Below are 18,625 nucleotides of genomic sequence, written 5' to 3'. Positions count from 1 at the left end.
CTTTTATTGTATCTCACAGCCTCTCCTTCGTATAGAAACAGAAAAAAAAGTGCCAAAAATCAGTTGATAGTTAGCCAATTCTTCCCTACTATGAAATTGTTAACAAATTGTTGCAAATTATTTACAAATTAACAAGAAATGATTCTAATCTTTAATCAACGTTCATAATACTGATTAAAGGGTGAAGAGCATAAATATCCAGAGCCGACACGAATTACAGTGTAAACAACTTGAAAGAATTTAAACTTTTAAGAGTTTTAAGAAAATTTATCATACTGTTTTTGTGGAAATCGATATTTTGTTTCAATTTTTTTTTTATTTGCTCAAAAAAAAAAATTACACTCCAATAATTCAACGACAACTCAAAGTTTTGTAAATTGTTTATGAAATTAAAAGATTAAAACTGCATCATGACTAAATTATTTTTTATAGTTGCGTCTACATCCGTTTTTTAAATTATATTTTGTGTTCATTGAGGAATCATGATATTTCCTATCAAACCAATGTTGTACTTATTCAGATTTTGTTCTTATCGGAAGTGAAGGAAAAAATCCCACTTTTTGATAACTTGGGTTCAATGTTGACTTGCATAATAAATTAAGACAGTTTTTTCATAATTTCAATGCATATTTATTCCATATAGTTGTTATTTTTCTCAGGTTGTTTTGTTTGTTTGAATAGCTTGAAACACATAAAAGATTTTTCTATACATAATTTTTGAGAATTTTCTATTAAAAAATTGTGTAAAATTTGCACTTATTTTAGCATCATGTAGTTTATTTGGAAAGTTGCTTATATAAAATAGAGAACGCAAACTCATTTTCCCCTGCTTTTTAGACTATTTTTCCATGATAAAATAATAGTTATTGAATTAAATCAATCGTGTAATGAATGTATTAAATAATTATTTCCTATCTAATCAGAGTAATCAATTTTCAAAAAAAGTCTTTTTTTTTTATACAGGCTCTGTTTTTTTGGTAACAGACACATAGAACAAGGCGCGACGCAAGGAAATTCGGGCGCAAGAAATGACATGAAATACTAACAAGGCCCCAGCTAATTTATGCGTAGAGTGCGTAGTGCCTTAAGCTCCAGCAGGGGCCCCGAAAACTAAGGTTGATTAAGACAATGATTTTCAAAGTGGGGCCGTGAGGGGAGGCTAGGGAGGGGAGGGGTGTAGTAAGATGGGGATTGAAGGATTTCTTTAAGTCTACAAATACATAGTCTACATCTTCCGTATAAAGGGGGCCTCAGCTAATAATATATTAGTGAAGAGAGTCTTGGCATAGTAAAGTTTGGGAAACCCCGACTTAAGAAATATTATAGGGGCGCTACAAGATTAGTAGACTTTTCCAGATCCATAAAAAATCTGTAACTGTTTGGAACTCAGGCACAACTGTATCATCCAGGCGACTTTAAAAAAATTGGAAAACGCTGCACTTGCAAAAAAAAAAACTCAAAAAATTGACTTATTCATTAATCCTAATTTATTTTTTATAATATATATTGTATTTTCTTATAAAAGAACCCTAGAACCGAGACCGAACATTAATATATTACTGTCTCGATTCGACTTTGTTAGTTTCGGTTCAAGAACCGGAACCGTTTGAACCACTAGACTGATAAGGGCACAACCTTGTCAATGAGTATTCCTTGATCAGTCAGAGAGAAATCATAAGCTAATTTTTGGGATCATAAACTATGGGCGTATCTTTTTTTTTTTATTGTGTAATATTTTGATAAAATTAATCCAATTTAAGCATTTTTAACAGATTGTATCATGTTTGAATGACCTTTTTATATCAAATGCATATTTCAAGACCTTTTATATATAAAAAGGTTTTATTTTTTGTTATCAAATTAAAAATGCATTTTAAATAGTTAAAGTTTCGACAACAACTGTGATGGTCTTTTCCACAAAATATTACAAATTTGACAACAAAATATTAGTCGAGATAGGTCTACTATCAACTCCCAGGACTTTGACATTTTCTATGAGTAATATTTTAACTTAAAATTAGCATTTGATGATGAATATACACAACAAAAATTGGCCTCTTATGAAGAATTGCATGGGACACAAACCCCAATCTGGGTAGGGATCACCAAAAATATGATATCGAATATGTATTTTTTTAGAAACAACATTATAAATTACCTTTTTTAGGAAGAAACATTTCTCAAAACATTTCTTAGATGGTCTTTTTTAAGAATATAAACTTTTCATTTTTCATAAATGCCCTTTTTTTTTTTAAATCCCTCAAAATACGAGGCCTTTCTTTATACACTTTAGTTACAATTGTCTGAGGCTAGCTCTGAATTTCAAGGCAAAAAATCATCAGAGTGATTGAAATTATAAAAATTGTGACGATCGTCCGCCCTAATTAGTCTGTTTTCATATAGAACACTAAGTAGTATCTACATATTATACGAAGTTAGGAGTACTAACAGTGTTTTGGTAGGCATATAAATCACGTGACCTTGATGATATCAACACAAAACAGATAATATAGTATCTATAGATCGTGTTATTCAGTCTGTTAGTCATAGTCTACATACAAAAATACGTTTAAGAATAAAACCACAAAGGTCTTATTTTGTACTTTGTGCTCACAATACAATTTGAACAAATAATTATGTAGGAATTACGTAATCAAATCAAAGACCCAAGTCGTTGTTACATGATTGTTATTATTACTACACTTTTGTAATCTATGAACGAATAAAATATCATGTTATGTTTTTTGAAGAAAAGTGCCCAAGTCCTGCGGCCCTCCTAATGCCAATCTTTACTTGGCATGCCTTTGTACTGTCTATTTGTATAAAAAAAAGAAATGGAAAAAGAAGGTGTCTTTGTTCTTTGGAAATTATTGGGCGTGTAAAGTAATACATACAGATACTTCATTCCTGTCAACTAAGAGCAAAGCAAAGCAATGGCCGCTCTCTCTCTCTCTCTCTCTCTTCCTCTCCTACTACAGGATAGAGTAGGTCTTCTTTTGGCTTACTACAAGAACTCGCTCTCAATACGGAGTAATTTTATTTTCACCAATAAATAAATTAGAATTACGTTGTATCCTTCACAAAGTAATAGGACGTGATACGAAGCGCTGCCCCTCCTACAGTCTGCAACAATCACATGAAGAATAGTGACAATTCTCCTTCCTGGTTCTGAAGCACCCTCAGTTAGTTGTACACGTCGAATCCTACTCCAGAATACTTATATAAAAGGATTGTGTGTGTGTGTGTTCTTTTTCTAACGTACGTCATCGAGAGTTTGTTGTTCCCTGTACATTGTACATGTACATTGAAGGGATTGATGTGACTAAAAAAAAAAGGAGTAGAAAACGAGTGGATATCTTGAAGAATAAGAAGAAGAAATTGGATATAAATTGGCAGAAATATTGATTATTAAAAATTAAATAGAGTTGTTTTTGGGAGTGTCGGAAGGTGATTTTTTTTTGTAACACAAAACCTTTCTCTCTCTCTCTTTTATCTTTTATTACTACTACTACGTTTTTCAAACTTATTTTCTATCCATCCAATCATCCATTCCCCCATTGTGTCGTTGTAATATGTGTTGAAACATATGATGGGTTCGGTTCGGTGTGGGAGGGTGAAGGTACTACTCCATACATAATAATTATAGACTGGGAAATATTATACAAAAAAAATCTCTTTTCCGACTCCTGTTACTCACACTCCAGCGTTGCCAATTCATGCCATGAATCATTGATAGACAATTTCCTAAGAGAACAAATCAATTCGTCATCTTTTTATTAAGCCAATTATTCAAAACTTTTTTTTCTTTTCACAATTTTTTATATGATTTTGAGTTATAATTAAATAATAAGTTATTATACATTGAATTATCCTTTCTAGAAGCTCTCCTATTCTTCTTCTTAGTTAAATATGAAAATCACTTTTTCTTGTTGAATTGTTTTCTTTGCAATAATAATTAATCATATTCGTAAAAAAATAAAATCTCTTTACAAAAAACAGAACAAAAATTCACACTCTGAATTATTATTGAACTCAAAATAATTTCTTTTTTTCAAGGTCAAGTCAATTATTTTTGCCCCTTGTTTTTTTTTTGGTTTTTTTACGAGACGAGATGGATGCCATGAGGGGTTTAAGTACCCTTTAATTTAGCTTCTTTTAATCCCTTCCGCATCATGCTTGATGTAACCTCTAGAAAGGCGTGAAAATGGCATTTAAATCATGCCCTAAAGGAGGGAAGGGGACTCTTAACTAACACAAATGGATCCTCCATCTATCCATCAAATAAAAAACTTGATGTATGAGTTGAAAGTGCTTAACTCTATCTATTCTCGGGGCTTTTAGACTATTATCAGCTTTATAAATTAACCACTCGCTTGTAAATATGTAAAAAATGGGCTTTAATAATTGGTTTGTTGCGGATATTGTATCAAAGTAGGAAATGAATACTGTTTGTTCATACAGCTCTTGTATTCTATTTCTTTAACATTTGAAACGCAATTTAGGTCATATTTTTTTAATTTTCAGTGAAATATATAAATAACTTTTTACAATGTATTTTTGTTACAATTTCGATATCAAATTGAGAAATATGTATTCTATTATGATAGATCATAATGCATTTTAATTTTATTGGATCGAATTTTAATAATATTGTTCTCAAAAGGTGGGTTCAACTTCTTGTAGTAATTATACCTATATCGTTGTTTTATTATCTTTTTTATAATAGCCTTTTACATTATAATTATGTAAAAACCATATATCTGCTCGTTAAAGGAAACTTGATGATCTTAATTACATAAAATCAGCTCCAGTGGTAAAGTTATCAAATGTACGTTTAATTTGTTTTCTTAATTTGTATATTGTAAGCAAGTCAATCTTTTTTTTTTCTTCTCCATTTCACATTATAGGTAGCCAATGTATTGTAGGTCTGTGCGATTTAGAGACTCAACCCTCAGGTGAAAACTCAGATTCTAAAGTATTATGTATACATTTAGAAACAAAACCAAGTTCTGTTTTATTTTAAAGTTAGTTTCCCATTAATACATAACTAGATTATTAGTGTGTGAACACAGGTAATATTTTTTAATACAAATAGACGATTCCAATTATTTTTACATATTATATATCTAGCTACTATGTCCACGCTCATTGTCTATTTTACATCAAGGATATCTCAAAATTGGAATATATTAAGAGGTTATTATATCAAGTCATGGAAGAAGATGACTAACGGGGTGTTCTATAATGTTTTGCTATGTCGTGAAGTGTATTGGGGTCCATGAGGACTCCTTTGTATGATGCATGCCATGTTTGACTACAATGATTATTGTTGTTGAAAATTAATCAATTTTAATTTCAAAAGACAACAATAAAATTTATTATGTGATTAACTTATGTCTTTATTTCTGAATCAGTGTCTTATAAAAGAATTCAACTTATTCTATTGAGTTAACAAAACCTGTGATAAATATTTAGAATGAAAAAAAATAAACTGGCCCCACTTATTTGACTTATTTTCAAGTCTGGAAGGAATACAATTATTTCTTCCACTTGACTTGTTATTTGTGATATCTTCAAATGTGTGATACATACCCATGACCTATTGCTTATTGTGGCCTCTTAACTTAAATAAAAAGTTTTAGGAAATATATTCTAAAAGTCTTCTAAAGAATTCCATTGTTTTTAATTTTTATTGACATTCTTATGCAAATTCAATGTATATTAATTGACTTTTTCCATTCCATGGAGGAGGTCTACCTAATTACCTATTAATAGCACGTAATTAATGGAATCCTATCGGATAAGAATTGACTGTGTAAATCATGAATGGGATCTAGACAATAACGTAAATGGTAGCCCGAATTTTGTACTGTTTCTTCGATTCGCTTTAATGAATACTACTATTATTTTGTATTGCCTGGCCAAAAATGAAGAGATTTTCTTAATATGTGAAATTCTTTGACTAAATTAACACCTTAATTTCCATGTAATTGGTTTCTCCCTCGTCCAATGACATTAATAATTCCCATACACTTTGCCAATCTGTGGCATATCAAGTATTTGATACGGAATTAAAGAGTTGTAGTCTTGGCCAGGGATTGTGTTAATATGGATTAACTATGAGAAGACATCGTGTTTTTGCATATTTGTTGTGCTTATTCTTTTAACTAAGTAATGTAATTTGATAAATAGCTAGCTGAATTGTTGTTGTCATTTCCATGTTATTCTGTGAATATAGCTTTTTCTCTTAATGAAAATGTGTTATTCGCGTTTTATCATAGCGCTATTAATGAAATATATAATTACATACTTGCAAGGATACGTTTTTTAGAATATTCAATCTAACTCTTTCGGTTTGAAAGCCTTAATGATTTTTATGTCTTCAGTGGTTGTGGCGGGAAAAACTCTTTTATTAATTACTAGCACACTGTCTAAATTCTAATAGTTAATCCTTATATTCTTCTCCTTAAAATTGTATAATTTGGAATGCATGATCCAATTTTATGTTAATGGTTATGAAAAATGTTTATATCAGATTTATTTTGACCATTTCAGATGGATATTATGGACTTAGACCTCGGCTCTGTGTCGAACACTTCAATACTATCTTTATTGGAGTGCCCAGTCTGTTTGGATCATATAACACCGCCAATTAAGCAATGTACTAAGGGGCATCTAGTCTGCATTGACTGTTTCCCAAGGTTGCATCACTGTCCAACATGCCGTGGCAATATGTGCGAAGAGAGGAATTTAGTAATGGAGCAAGTATCTAGATTGCTTCATTATCCTTGCCGTTATCATCCCATGGGTTGTAAACGTGCGTTTCCATTGAGCAAGAAAGGGGCTCACGAAAAAGACTGTGCGTACTTGCAGTTAAAATGTCCTTTTCATGGACAATGTGCTTTTAATGGTTCATTAAGTGAAGTGGTTCCTCATCTTGCAGCCGATCATGCTGTTAACCCCGTTCCAGTACAACCTGCCGGAACATTGTTCTACCGTGCAAAGCAATTTTACCGTCGTAACCTTTGGAATTTGATTTATATTTGGGACAATAACCTATTTCGTTTTATTGTTAAGCATATCCATGCGGATATTGTTGGAAGGAGTGAAAATTGTAATCTACTCATTGCTCATATACAATACATTGGGCCAGAATCTATGGCTGCTCGATACGCCTATGGAATTTCTCTATTCGATGCAAATAATAGACGAACGGGTCACAAATTTGAGGGACTCGTCTCTTCCACACTCAAAGCCCTTGAAAGTCAATGTGCCAAAGATGATGTTTTCGTGACAACATTCCATCATGCAAGTAATTACACAGACATATGGGGAAACTTAAACTTCATCATACAAATGAAAAAAATTGTGGATGAAGTCCCCATAGATGAGAGCAGCACAACAACTCCAGCCCCAAGTACATCTCCTGTATCTGCTCCTGTTCTAGATACTTCATGATCTTACTAATCATAATCATATACTTTTTGAAATATTTCACACAGAGGCAGATCTCATGCATTTTTTTCGTTTCTTTCCTTTCAGTTCGTAGAAAGAGGATTTCATGTATGTAGAAGATGAATACTTAAAAAAACGATGCAAAGAATTTTCGTCTTTGGAAGAATGAACAAACTTTGATAGGAATTTATTATTATCATTATAGAAACTAGTCTTTATATATATTATTAAAATGTCTATTGCATCGTTTTCTTATGTTTTAATCTATATTTTCAATTCAATTTCATAAATATCTTTTTTTTTCTTATTAGAAGCCTAACTTATCATGTTTAAATATTGCATATTACATACAAGAAGTTTATATTTATACTATCATATTCTATACTGGCAAATAATTTTCTCTATGATTTTAATATCAATAAATATTTATTTAAGAAATTGAGTAAATCGTAGCTTACTATTCATCATTAATTATGTATATTTGGTTTCTCAAACATAAAAAAGCAAGTGAGTAAAGAAAAGAAGGATGCATTAACGGTGAACATCAGTGCATTGAAAGTTAACATACATTACAAAACAAACAATATTTTCAACAAGATGGCGGCGACTCCTTTAAAATAATATTAATAATTAATTACAAATTTTAATCGGTCAGCACGTTTGGTCGATCTCAAAGAAACCCGTGTAACAAAATTTAACTAAACACTTCATAATTTCTTCTTTTTTCTTTGTTAAAAAAAAAAGAACACAAAATTATCTTTGGTTTGTAATATAAATTATATAAAAAAAGAATGATTGGGTGACCAATAATATGACAACATAAAGTTAATTTGACATCTATGTGTTGTAAGGCATAAACACAATAAAAATGTGATAAAAAAAGTAATTTGGAATGTTCAAATGAATGAAAAAACAAAATAAATATATTACTATAGTTTCACAACAAACAGTAGATGGCCGATGTAAAATAAACTAGGGTAATTTTGATATTTTCTCCGACAAAGATAAAGACAAAATTATTATTAAAGAGTAAATAAACTGAACAGCAATAGTTTATGACAAGACGAAAGTATATAAAGGGAGGGGGAAAGCACAAAATTATGGGCTAATTGTTTATACAATAGCATTCAAGTGATTAACTCTCAAGTATAAAATGATATACAAAAAGAAGAAAAATAATAATTGTAATTATTTTTTTTGAAGAGAACAGCGTTAAATAATAACAGGCATATATAATAGAGATGATCCTTAAAATAAATCATTTTTCTTCCAAATAGAAGAATAAAACGTTATGTAGTGTTTCTCTAAATCTTCACTATGATTTTTAGCTTCAATATTAAGTTGTGTATAAGTTCCAGCAATAAGTAACGCAATGAAAATAAAAAATCTCTTTTTTTCCTTTTTAAACGAGTGTATAGATCTAGTATTGATAGGTAAAAACTCATCGACAACATGTGTTGAACATTCAAAGAGACTTAATCAATCGGCACAGCCCTCTGCCTCCGTTCGTTCGGTTCCACCTTCACTTTCGGAAAGGAGTTGAAGAAGGAGGTCATAGACTGGATCAAACACTTTTTCGTAGCCCTTTTGTGTGAGATGAAAATAATCAAACATATCATGATGTGAAATAGTACCATCAGGTTGAACCAAGCCAGAATCACTGTTTACAAATTGAGCCCGACTATTTCCTTTCAGCTGTTCAGCTATTAGTCTGTTTACTTCTGCATTACGCTCTCTTAAGGGGTTATGGTTGTGTCCACGAGGTAAAAGAGTCTGTAGAGAAAAAAAATAATAATTAGCTATCAATATATATTAGTGAGAAAATTGATACATCATTTATATTATACCTTCAATCAAGTCTAAGAAAATGATTTTTTTCTTTTACAAAATTGACAATCAATTATAAAGGACTTGTACAAGACAAGAAAAAGAATGTAGTCGATGCCTTTATTTAATAACAATTATTGTTATTAAATAAACCATTACGAGATTTATTGAATTAACAATCTCTAAAATGTCGGTCATAAAATTGAGCAATCATCTATAATAATCAAGTAAAGTACACAAAAACATACCATAACAACAAGATAGGCCTGAGGTTGCTTGTCCCTAATAAGAGCACAAATAGTTTTAATACCATCAGCAATTTGCTCAGCTGAATCTCCATGATTGTTAGTCCCGATCATAAGCACGATAACCTTTGAAAAATTAAAGTTACAATCAAAACAAATAAAATAACTCGGAAATAAAGCATCTACCTTGGGAGAAAGACCTTCTAGTTCCCCATTTTGTAGTCTCCAGAGCAAGTTTTCCGTTCTATCTCCTTCAATACCAAAATTTAAACTGTGCATTTGGCAAAATCGACGATTCCAAATGTCAGCATTAACTAAATGTTGAATGGCAAAGTCACCTAGCCATAGGACTTCAGGCTCAGATTCGCGAGCTTCTGATACAAATCTTTGATGCTGAAATATAAATAAAAACAAAATTAAATATGTTAAAATGAAATACAAGAATTGATAAAGAAATGGCATGTAGGGACATGTCTACGAGACCTAATACAATTAAGAAATTTCGTCTGAATGAGTAGAAACAAGATTTTTTTTTTTTTAAACTAGTCCATTTGTATTTTGACGCTTCAGAAGATCTACAACTCTTAGGGAGGTCAATTGCACTACAAAACTAAAGGGACAAATGCCCTACTTATTCTGAAGACTCTGTAACTACAATCGGATGGCAGATTCTTTTTTTTATATATACATAGGAGATGTCTCCACTGGTAAGACGATCTATATATGGAAATATTAGGAAGGTAGTGAATGAATGAGGTATAGTCAAAAGAGCCTCAAGAAAGATATCAATGACGAAAATACGGGCAATCAATCATATTAAGCTTATATTTTTTTATAAGATATTGTAAGGAGTAGGATTTCAAAGATGATCGCCTATATCAATGTACATCCATATATCTGTGAATGTTCTTAAATTACTTATTTGATCCCCACAGCAAAATGAAGATCTGAGGAGGAGTGTGAAATGTGAGTTGTTCAAGTAGAAATTCCTAAATCCTATAGTTAAGGCAATGAAAGTCTCATTTGAGAGGAGATACAAGTAAGTACTTTGTATCCACTCAGAGACAAGAGGATCTACCATCTTTTTCTATCCTCTAACGTGTTAAATCCTCCCAAAAAGGAGAGAAAAAAGAGAAAAAACAACAAGAACATGGTCGGAGTGGCTTCGTAGATGGAACACCACTACTCCGAATAGAGGAGGAGGACAACACATCAAGGGCTTGGAAAGAAAAACTAGGTGTGAAAGACATGAAAAGAACCTAATAAAAGAGGAAAAGGAGAATATTTCTTGTTAAATTAATATTATATAAATTTGTATTATTTAAATAAAACAAATACCAAAGACAACCAACGCCCATCCTCCTCGGAGTCTTCATATTTATTTGCCAATATTGTCATATTTAGTATGTAGTATTCTTTTAATATAAAGATATATTAATTTCGTCCAACCAGTAAATAATAATTCCAATTAAAGTCCTGGAAAATGAAATAGTAGTACAACTTACAAGTCAACTGAGACGATCTTCTCCTTTTTTTTACTTCTTTTTTTCCTTCCTTTTTCCTTTTTTTCTTTTGCATTGCTGTTGCGCTGAGCTGCTGCTGGGATATAGCTGCTATGGAGAGATTAGTGATACAGCGAGCAGACACAAAGACGTCAGAATATAATCATGGTGGATCGAGAGGGTGGGGATTCGTAGTACTGATTACTACTACTACTACGTTCACACGAACCACCAGGTACCTCTCTGCTACCTACGTTCATGAATTCTCTGTTTTATTTGAAATGTTCATGTCTCCCACATTTTATTTAAAATAAATTATATTATTTTTTGAACATGTACATGCAAAGTAATCATAGCTTAATCAAATCGTGTTTTCATGACATTACAATTACACTTTTTTACGTAATAAGTCTATTGACTATATTATTTGTTGCGTTTTGTTAGTTAATATAGTCTATTCCAAATCATATATTAATTTGAGAATTGAGGCTTTCAGATTAGGGTGATTATATTTTGTAGTGTCGATCTCAGAATTCTAGACCGGCCCAAGACTGTTATAATTTTAATTAATTTGGTCGAACTTCGGTCTGGAGTAAAATTTGGTCTACAAAAAATATTGAATTTGATCTGGTTCCACGTCTTTTTTTCCCCCACAGTCTGAACATTTGTCTTGCCTAGAAAGATCCCTTAAGACCGCATTGATAAAAAAAGTTGGTTTCGGACCGAGTCAGTCCCAACATTGTTATTTTTTTTTAAAGACATGTGGCCCCATCAGTGACGGTCTAGGGGAGGTTGGGGTTGACGTAAATATTTTTACATTAATGTAAAATGTCTTCCGGCAGGGAGAAGAGTACGGTTGGATTAATTATTTCATATAATCTCAAATATCTAGTGCAAGGGGGATGTTTTAAAACGCATGCATAGCTCGTCAACACAAAAGCAAGCGTCAATGTTTTTTCTCAAAATTGAGTGTGTATAAAACTTGTACTCATAGACAAATTATCGTCAATTTCTATTAAAAATTATTCTTATTAACCGAATTGCACTTGAATTAGCCGAAATTGATTGATACAATAAAATATTGAAAAATTGATAGATTTGATTTAAAGGAGGCTTATCAGGGCTAATATAATACTCCTAAATGAAAAAAAAATGGCTTTAAAGTATAGCTAAACATCAAATGTACCCTAACAACTTCTACAAATTTAAATACAATCCTATAATTTACTCAAATAATATATCGATTAATAATTGTCCTGTATGTACCGAGTGGTTCATTAAAATCAGAACATTTTGAATGTTAAACTTCAACAAGATATAATTGACAATAGAATTTCAACAAAATTAATACTATAAATAAATGTATGTCTGAGCTCTCTTAATTATTAATCTAGCCGCCCTGAATGGCAATGATAGTGTTGCGTCTTGACGAGGGAGAGACACAAACTTATTTATAATAGGAGAGATCCAGGATGACCGAGAGAAATGAGGAGAAGAATTCACGTGGAGGAATAATGTAACACTGTTTATATGCTCATGTGTATTCTAATTATACTCTAATATATTTACAAAAGACGACACTATTTATAATACGTAAAACTCAGTACTTATAATACATAGACGAATATACAAGAAGATAAAACCAGAAAGGACATATTAAAAACATAACAGATAGCTTCCAAGCGGCAGCGGAAGACATGACACCCGCTAGCTCCCGATGCTGGCTGACTGGCATTGAGAGCCTCATGGAATTGAGGATATTGGCCTGGGCTGTTATCTTTTACTTATCAAGGACCAGATTGGCCTTTTTGACAGAGACCTTCTTCATCTCCAACGTTTCGGAATTGCAAACGATATAAACGGTGGTCTTGGAGACGCCAAACTGCCTGGAGTGCGCGAATTGAAATTTGTGGATGACGTTAAAGTGACTGTTTCTCTACTTGTACTTAGGCAAGAGAGCTCAATTTTTATGTTTTGTGACTAAATTTTTATGCTTTAATGTATCAAATTGCAATCACTCAAACTCATAAATTATTGAATTAGTAAGTATTCGGATTTCCATTGGAACACCCGGTATATATGAAGTAAAAATATTAATTGGGATTTACTACTTTTTTTTGATTTTTATTCAAGATTGATTCATGTTGACTCACCACAATTCCCAAACTTAGTTTATTTGAAACCAAAAAAAAGTTACGTGCATTTATGTCCTATGTACACAACAAAATCGGGTTTTATAACCTCTGTGGATTGGCTGTTAAAAAAACTTACTCAAAAACAAGTTTGGTTCTCAAAAAAAATCCTTGTATATCAATCTTCTAGATATCATAAGGAAACTGTACAGCAGTAGATAATTTTTTCGTATTAACAGAATTCATTTTCCGACATAAAATGCCTCGAATATAAATATGACATAATTTTATTGAAAAAAGAGTTCAATTCCAGTGTAGTGTATTTTTTAAAGTATATTTGAGTATCTTATCATTATTAATTTCAAGTGAATAACAATTGATTTTCCCAAAATATTTTATTATAGTTAGTTATCAAGACATTAATAACGATTTGTATGTGATCTAGAATAAATATAAACCATACAGATCGAATATTACATAATAATTCATAATATGTGAATATACAATACATATATACAATGGAATTCTAAATCATAGACATATCTGATTCAAAACGTCCTTGTCTAAATATTCCATCCCTAAAAATATTTAAAATCCTATAGAAAGGGAACATTTTGAGACATTTAACTAAACCTCTCAATAATTAAAAGCTAATTATCTTTTGTCTCACCCTGTTAATATTTTTATTTATTCTCGAGAGTCTTAGTAAAGAGTGAGAAACTACGTGTGAGTGTGACACAAATACGATTAATGTATATTCTTGTGACATACAAAACGGAGACTAAGACCAAGGATTTGTTGGGATTACTTTTATATTATCAAAGAAGAAATTGTATCTTCGACGACGCCTTATATTTCCAGGCAAAGCCGGATACTACAGCTGGTTGCTTATATTACTGAGGGGACGCCGTGACTGAAGACATGTGCGTCCGCAGGGAGGTGATTGCAGAGGCTGTAGACCCCCTCCAAATTAAGGAATTTATGCTTTTTACTATATTTTTCGTCATTCGGTTAAATTATGCAGTAGAGCAAAAAATTAAAAATTTAATATTTGAAAAATATTTTTTCCGTCAAATTTAATTTTGGAATTTTTCTTTTAAAAAAAATTTGATTTCCTATGAATACCGGTGGATTTATAAAAATTTTTGTGAATAGCTATGGATTTTGATATTTTTTTCAAAAAAACTCATATTTGAAATTTAATTTTTGAAATTTTTGTGAATAGCTATGGAATTTTGAATTTTTTTCAAAAATCCAAAACCAAGCCCACTACCAAAAAAAATGTATAATCCTGCAGACGCCTCTGATTTACTATTGGGTTTAGAATTAGTTTAAATTGTCGTCTCATTTATTTACCTACATACAAGAAGCATTTTATATCACAAACCTCCTAATTTTGAAAAGGAAATTTGTTAAAGATGTAGAGTTCTTAGAAATAACCTGTCAATTCCTAAATACGTCATGTACTGTACACATCCGATAAATGCGGAAACTTAGGTGATTTTCCTCATGTATCGGATGTGTATCGTAACTTGATTTAATTTTAATATGCCCGAGAGGTTGCTGAATATTACATATAATATACTTCCGAAAATATTCTACTGTTAAGAAATACGAGTGTTAATACTAAGGTTACTTATTCTGCAATTTTTTCAACTACAATTTCCAATTGATCTATATTTAACTGTAAATATCGTAATGGACTAATAACTGCCCTCTTTTTGGAGGAAAGGTAAAAAATACAATAAATATAACGTCATAATTAGTACTCTGATCATACTTTTCATAAATACAACTATTACAATTGAAAAAATTGTTGACCTCTTAAATAATTAATAAATGATAGGGAGGATGTTTACGCTTCAACACTATTCATGATTTCTGGATTTTAAAAAAATATATATTTACTACTTCGAAACTATAAAATATTTTCATTCGTTTCACCCAATTGCCATATTCCAAAATATAAATTTGCAGTTAGGTCATTTTGTATTCAATATTTGATTTGAAGTAAATAACTGATTGAAAATTTGGGCTGAATTTCAAAACTCATAAATAATATAAAAGGTAAGTTAAACCATGGAGTTATGGTTAAACCCAAAAAAATGAATATATGTCAACAGCATATTATATACGCTATAATTATGATAAATTCATCAAAATCCAAGACATAATTGTCTTCTTTTTATGTTAACTTTTCATATAATGTACTAAATAAAATGTATGAATAATTTTTCCTCTTGGAAAGTACAAATTAAAAGTTTTTTTAATTACAATTTTCAATTTAGATAACAATTTAGCCATAAAACAACCTACAGGTTACAAAAATTCAGCAATAAGGAAATTCGATAAATGGAGAATAAATTCCGAGATGGGGAAGACTTGGTTGACTACCAACTGATGTTGAGCCTTTTTTTTCTTTCTCTTTGTGGAGGAAAGATGACGATTTACAATATTGATAATATCATTATTATGTTCTGATGGTTGAACTAAGGGCCTCTAGGCAAATAGTGGACACTCAAGGCAAGGAAGGTGGGATTTAGTAGTTCTCAATTCTGATTGGCTTAAAATTAGAAGCTGCTACATATCCCTCTAGGCACCCAGCGAGGGGTGAAGGGAAGAGAAGAATAACTTAATAAGGGCGACTACGTTAGGAACATATTCTTCCCTGTGTTTAGAGTGAATTGTTTATTTTTCCCTTGACCGATCTTTCCTTAGAGTCCTTTACGTTGAACTAGGGATTGAATTCTAGATACTGAGTTCTATACTGTATTTTATAATTTGTTATTGGGCGTGTATTAACTTCGGGGTTTTTCTTTGCATCTACTTTCTCATAAGAATAATCATTATAATTAACAACAATTTTTAATTAACAATTTGTAAGATAAGAATTAAGATCTATGACTTCATTATTAGATATATTAAGTAACCAACAACTCTTTCAATAAACGATCTCTTCTTGTCTTTGGGCAAACAAATTATTTGTTGTTTCCGCTTGTTCGTATTAAGCCAAGGTGACTCTATATAAGGTGTGTATATAAGAGATTTCTTTACTTTTGTTAACTGGCTATTTTAATGACGTTGCAGAGGAGCAAATTCGATAGAACAAATTGTATCAATACTTAATTTGTTATTTTATTTTCTCATCAGACAATACTACTAGTGTAAATTTCTATCCTTCGACGATTACGGTCCTAAAATTATTTAAATTTATTAATTAAAAGTTGTTTTTATTGAAAAGTATGTCAGAACATAAATTTGCAAATAAATATACAAAAATAGTAGACACCTAATGGATTTGTAAAGGTTGCCACAAGACAAAAACGCCTAGTACCTCTAGAAGAAGACATAATTCTTGTAATAATATGGGTTAACACTTAAGAGTAGTCAGTAGCACAGAACTTGGCTCCGTTGTGAAAAAAATTGTCAGCTAACGTCAACCCGACTGCGTTCCAAGTTTCTTATCGACACACCTTATATATAGTCACCTTAGTGTTAAGCAGTGAATATACTGGTACTCTTAAAAACTAGTTCAGCAATTTGCCACAATTAAGTAATTGGATAGTTACTACTTAATTTGCGATAGAAGTACGTCAACAGTCATTTTAAACTTTAACGAATAGTCAATAAAAAACGTGACTGCATAACGGTCATTACATAACAACATAAATCTTAACTTAAAATACAGGAACAGTTTTTAACTCTTAAATCCATAGTCGCATCTCAAGTTTAATGTATTTTGAAAATAAATCTAGTATTTACTCTTAGGTGTATTATTAAAAGATTAAGCCACCCCCGTAGTACATACAAATTTCAAACTCCATCTTTGAGTAGAGATGCCACTCAGAATTTTATAATATCCCTAGATCCCCCGCTACAAATGTCATGAACCAACACTGAAATCCCAAGAAAATAATAATAGTTTACAGAATATCAATACAATTTGAAACTCACCATGATCCAGTTATATTTCATATTATTCTTTACCTTCAATAATATCTGCTGAGAATTGTAGGAAATCATTTTCTTTATTGTTTTTAAGACTATCTTTGTGGATGAAGGTAATGAATATTCATCTGATCAAGTTTTGTTGTTTAGGCTATAGGAGACTGCTAGTTCGAACATGTTACACCATTCTTTATGATATATTGTTTAGCCGCAGTTAAAATCAGATGAAACGAGAACGAGTTGAAAACGACCAAACGAGTAGTAAACTAATAACACTTTATATAAACAAAATTTGAAGATATAACTAATATAATCAAATGAAAGTAATCAATTATATTGCTGAATATTATAAATTCCCGACATTTTGATAGAAATCATCCTTAACGTAACGTCAATATCCCAAGATCTTGGGATAAATCCGAAGGAGTGTCATCTCTGCTTATGACCTATAAACTAGCAAATATTCCTTTTAGTGATTTGATAACAAATTGATCGTCTTTAGTTACACATATCTAAAATTTATCATGTAAAGATTCATTTTATAAAATGAAATACGCGTATAAATACACTATCTATTAATTATCATTAAAAAAATGTTTACTTACTAATCAAATAATATAAATATAATACTATATTTCTATCTAAATACATTAATTTATCAAATGCTGAGAATGACTAATTATATCACTTAAAAAAAATATCTGCGATCCCTCATAAATAAAGATTTTCATTTTGGATGTAGTTCAAAGAGGTAATTAGTTTTTTAACGTCTCTTTGTGTCTCTTTCTAGATTGCTAATGTAAAAATTTGAATAAAAAATATACATTTCTGGTAAAAAAATATTTAGACTTTGGTGTAGAAAAATATTTTTTTTAAATAATTCATTAAATTATATTTGATACCCACTAATAAATAATTCTCAATAAATAGGATTTTGACAAAATAATCGCTAGGAGAAGGTCAAGGCTCTTGATTGTTAGTGGTCAGATCTAAAGAGACACTAAAAAAAGAAAGAAAAAAAAGACAGTTGAAATAATAATGGAACAAAAAAACATATATCTAAATTATGTTCACTCATTCATATACCCATGATCAAAAAAATGACCAAGGGTATGCTGTAATATTTCTCGACAAAAATCGCATTGCTATGAATAACAGAAGTCAAAAGATGAACATTTTGCAATTAAACCATTTTAAGCCTATCCGTCGGTATGGGATTTGTGTAGAGAAAAATTACAACTTAGCGATTAGAAAAGGAAAAATGATCGTACTCTTTTCTTTTTTGTTCAAACTTTAATAAGTAAAGTTCATAATTTTGGTAAGAATACAAAAGCATGCAAGGAGAAGAGAAGAAATACTTATGGCATCATTGATTAAATTATATACATCTTCTTCAATCAAGAACGTATCATTCCCACCATTATTATTCAATATTAATATAATATTAGATGCGGATAGTCGATAGGGAACTGAATAAAATGCCTAAAATAACGTCGCCTTCTGTCTGGATTTCTGA

General features: G+C 30.9%; 2 protein-coding genes across 13 annotated transcripts; one reads left to right on the top strand and one right to left on the bottom strand.

Annotated features, from left to right (window-relative positions):
- The first annotated feature begins 2,976 nt into the window (after positions 1–2,976).
- On the top strand, positions 2,977–7,893 carry LOC121132426 (E3 ubiquitin-protein ligase sina). Of its 11 annotated transcripts, none has more exons than XR_011778941.1 (5): positions 2,987–4,663; positions 4,727–4,828; positions 4,908–4,955; positions 6,556–7,563; positions 7,767–7,893. XR_011778941.1 is itself a non-coding variant. In XM_040727819.2 (4 exons), the coding sequence occupies exon 4, from the start codon at positions 6,556–6,558 to the stop codon at positions 7,456–7,458; it is 903 nt and encodes a 300-aa protein (XP_040583753.1). In that variant the 5' UTR covers positions 2,987–4,663; positions 4,727–4,828; positions 4,908–4,955; the 3' UTR covers positions 7,459–7,893. The 11 variants fall into 11 exon arrangements, 6 of the variants coding, with proteins under 6 accessions (XP_040583752.1, XP_040583753.1, XP_040583754.1 ...); XR_011778939.1 differs by having other exon boundaries at positions 4,908–5,024; XR_011778938.1 differs by having other exon boundaries at positions 4,908–5,072.
- On the bottom strand, positions 7,863–17,583 carry Paf-AHalpha (Platelet-activating factor acetylhydrolase alpha). Of its 2 annotated transcripts, none has more exons than XM_040727822.2 (4): positions 17,149–17,583; positions 9,714–9,920; positions 9,531–9,653; positions 7,863–9,228 (listed from the first exon to the last, which is right to left on the bottom strand). In XM_040727822.2, the coding sequence occupies exons 1-4, from the start codon at positions 17,182–17,184 to the stop codon at positions 8,935–8,937; spliced, it is 660 nt and encodes a 219-aa protein (XP_040583756.1). In that variant the 5' UTR covers positions 17,185–17,583; the 3' UTR covers positions 7,863–8,934. The 2 variants fall into 2 exon arrangements, with proteins under 2 accessions (XP_040583756.1, XP_040583755.1); XM_040727821.2 differs by lacking the exon at positions 17,149–17,583 and adding an exon at positions 10,866–11,109.
- Positions 17,584–18,625: the final 1,042 nt, after the last annotated feature.

This window comes from Lepeophtheirus salmonis, chromosome 2, assembly GCF_016086655.4.
Source record: "Lepeophtheirus salmonis chromosome 2, UVic_Lsal_1.4, whole genome shotgun sequence".
In the NCBI taxonomy this organism is placed as follows: Eukaryota; Metazoa; Arthropoda; class Copepoda; order Siphonostomatoida; family Caligidae; genus Lepeophtheirus; species Lepeophtheirus salmonis.
The sequence above is the reverse complement of the archived record's forward strand: the minus strand, read 5'-3'. Positions and strand labels throughout refer to the sequence as shown.

Excerpts from the sequence above, each read along its gene's own strand:
- LOC121132426 (XM_040727818.2), top strand. The coding sequence starts at position 6,556 with ATGGATATTATGGACTTAGACCTCGGCTCTGTGTCGAACACTTCAATA.
- Paf-AHalpha (XM_040727821.2), bottom strand. The coding sequence starts at position 10,925 with ATGACAATATTGGCAAATAAATATGAAGACTCCGAGGAGGATGGGCGT. Across the intron at positions 9,654-9,713 it reads TAGAAGGTCTTTCTCCCAAG|GTTATCGTGCTTATGATCGG; the intron begins GTAGATGCTTTA and ends AATTTTTCAAAG. Across the intron at positions 9,229-9,530 it reads AGGCCTATCTTGTTGTTATG|ACTCTTTTACCTCGTGGACA; the intron begins GTATGTTTTTGT and ends TTTTCTCTACAG.